Raw genomic sequence first — 2,077 nt, forward strand, 5'->3', positions numbered from 1 at the left:
CTGTTTATTGCACTGTCTTAACTAACTCCACCCACGCCCACGCCCACGCCCAGTCCAACAACTCTCAAGAGCAACCCGTTGAATGATCACCCAGGCAATATCAGAACATTTCTTGCCCAGCTAGACGGATTACCAAACGATCGGTGTTCGGTGATCATCATCAGTTTAATGAAGCCGCAGCTAGCTGTTCAACACTTTGCACAGACACGGATAAATGTCAACTTAGCATTACCCGGTCCGGGAGATTGTGCTCCCCATGATCAGTTCTGCTGAGAAAACTATTGTTGCGGGAAACGACATTCCTTGCACGATTGTTCCTTGGATGTAGCTATAAATAGGCATGCAGAGGCATCGTCTTCTCATCACCCAAGCTCACGACACACACCAAGCAAACAGCCCGAGCGAGCTAAGCTAGCGACCATGGCCAAGCTCGCCGCCGCCCTGACCGTGCTCGCGCTGCTCGGCTGCATGGCGCGTGAGGGCCAGGCAGACTATGGGCATCCCAGCCCACCGCCGCACACCCCGTGCTCTCCTGGCCATCCTTCGACTCCCCCGAGCACAGCTAGTCCTCCTCCTCCGGCGTCCGTCCCGAGCCCACCAGCCTCGGCGGAGCTCGTCGTCGGCTACTACCAGAAAACGTGCCATCGCGCCGAAGACATTGTGAGGGAGACCGTGCGTGGTGCCAATGCCGGCATCATGGCGGGGCTCGTCCGCCTCTTCTTCCACGACTGCTTCATCAGGGTAAGACTTGTGCACGGATTGATGCTTGGGGTCTTTTGGCAATGCTCAACAATAATCAGTAATTTTCTGTTATGTGCATCAACGTGTGGGCTGACGAATCATGTGTGCACGTCTTGATGCATGGTTATTTATCTACAGGGTTGCGACGCCTCTGTGCTACTTGACGTGGCCGACCCTAGCAGCGCCACGGAGAAGTTCGGCCCCCCGAACCTAAGCCTGCGAGGCTTCGAGGTGATCGACGCGGCAAAGGCTAGGATCGAGAAGGAGTGCGGGAACGTCGTCTCATGCGCCGATGTCTTAGCCTTCGCTGGTCGTGACGCCACCTACTTCCTCAGCAACAACAAGGTCTACTTTGACATGCCGGCCGGACGCTACGACGGGCTTGTGTCCCTCATCAACGAGACACTCATCCACCTGCCCCCGCCCTTTGCCACCGTGGAGCAGCTCAAGGCCAACTTTGCCTCCAAGGGGCTCTCCGCCGATGAGATGGTCACCCTCTCTGGTGCACACACCATCGGGGCCTCCCACTGCTCATCCTTCGACGACGACCTCTCCGACCGCCTCAATGCCAGCACCTCCGACATGGACCCCAAGCTGATGGCGTCTCTAGAGAAGCAGTGCAGGTCAGACACCGGCAGCGACAACACGGTGGTGCAGGACATCAAGACCCCCAACAAGCTAGACAACAAGTACTATAAGAACGTGCTCAGCCACGAGGTGCTTTTTGCCTCGGACGCTGCGCTCTTGACGGCGGATGACACAAGTGCAGCGGTGCGCGCCAATGCCGAGGATAACAATGTGTGGGAGGAGAAGTTCAAGGCGGCGATGGTGAGGATGGGTGCCATCGAGATCAAGACCAGTGCCGATGGCGAGATCAGGAGGAGCTGCCGCGTCCTCAACACGTACTAAATCAACCGGTGGTCCATCAAATCATGATGGCAAGTTTTTCACTGCTTGAGATTAAGAATAAGCTCATGCTTTCTCATGAGCATGGGATTTCGATTTATTTTTTCTTGATTGTTAAATTGATTTACTGGTCCTGATTTTTTTAATTTGAATTACCTCCCTTACTACTATTGTATTCGTTCTTGTCTTTTCCTTGGGTTTGAACTGTAATAACATCTTGTTTTGAAACATTTTTCTTATGAAAGTTGTTTGCATAACAATCTGGAGATATTAATAGTTCTTCAAATGTTTTTCCTTCCGTTCATTTTTTATTTACTACTCCCTTCGATTCAAAAAAGTCTCATGGCTTTAGTTCAAATTTGAACTAAAGCTGAACTAAAGTCCATGCGTTGCAACAGGAGACCATGAAAATCATACTCCCATAACCCAA

General features: G+C 52.3%; 1 protein-coding gene across 1 annotated transcript; it reads left to right on the top strand.

Annotated features, from left to right (window-relative positions):
- The first annotated feature begins 398 nt into the window (after positions 1-398).
- On the top strand, positions 399-1,871 carry LOC119367459 (peroxidase 2-like). The gene is made up of 2 exons (XM_037632964.1): positions 399-741; positions 880-1,871. Exons 1-2 carry the CDS (start codon positions 421-423, stop codon positions 1,648-1,650), a joined length of 1,092 nt encoding a protein of 363 aa, XP_037488861.1. The 5' UTR covers positions 399-420; the 3' UTR covers positions 1,651-1,871.
- Positions 1,872-2,077: the final 206 nt, after the last annotated feature.

The sequence above is a fragment of the Triticum dicoccoides genome, chromosome 2B (genome assembly GCF_002162155.2).
Source record: "Triticum dicoccoides isolate Atlit2015 ecotype Zavitan chromosome 2B, WEW_v2.0, whole genome shotgun sequence".
In the NCBI taxonomy this organism is placed as follows: Eukaryota; Viridiplantae; Streptophyta; class Magnoliopsida; order Poales; family Poaceae; genus Triticum; species Triticum dicoccoides.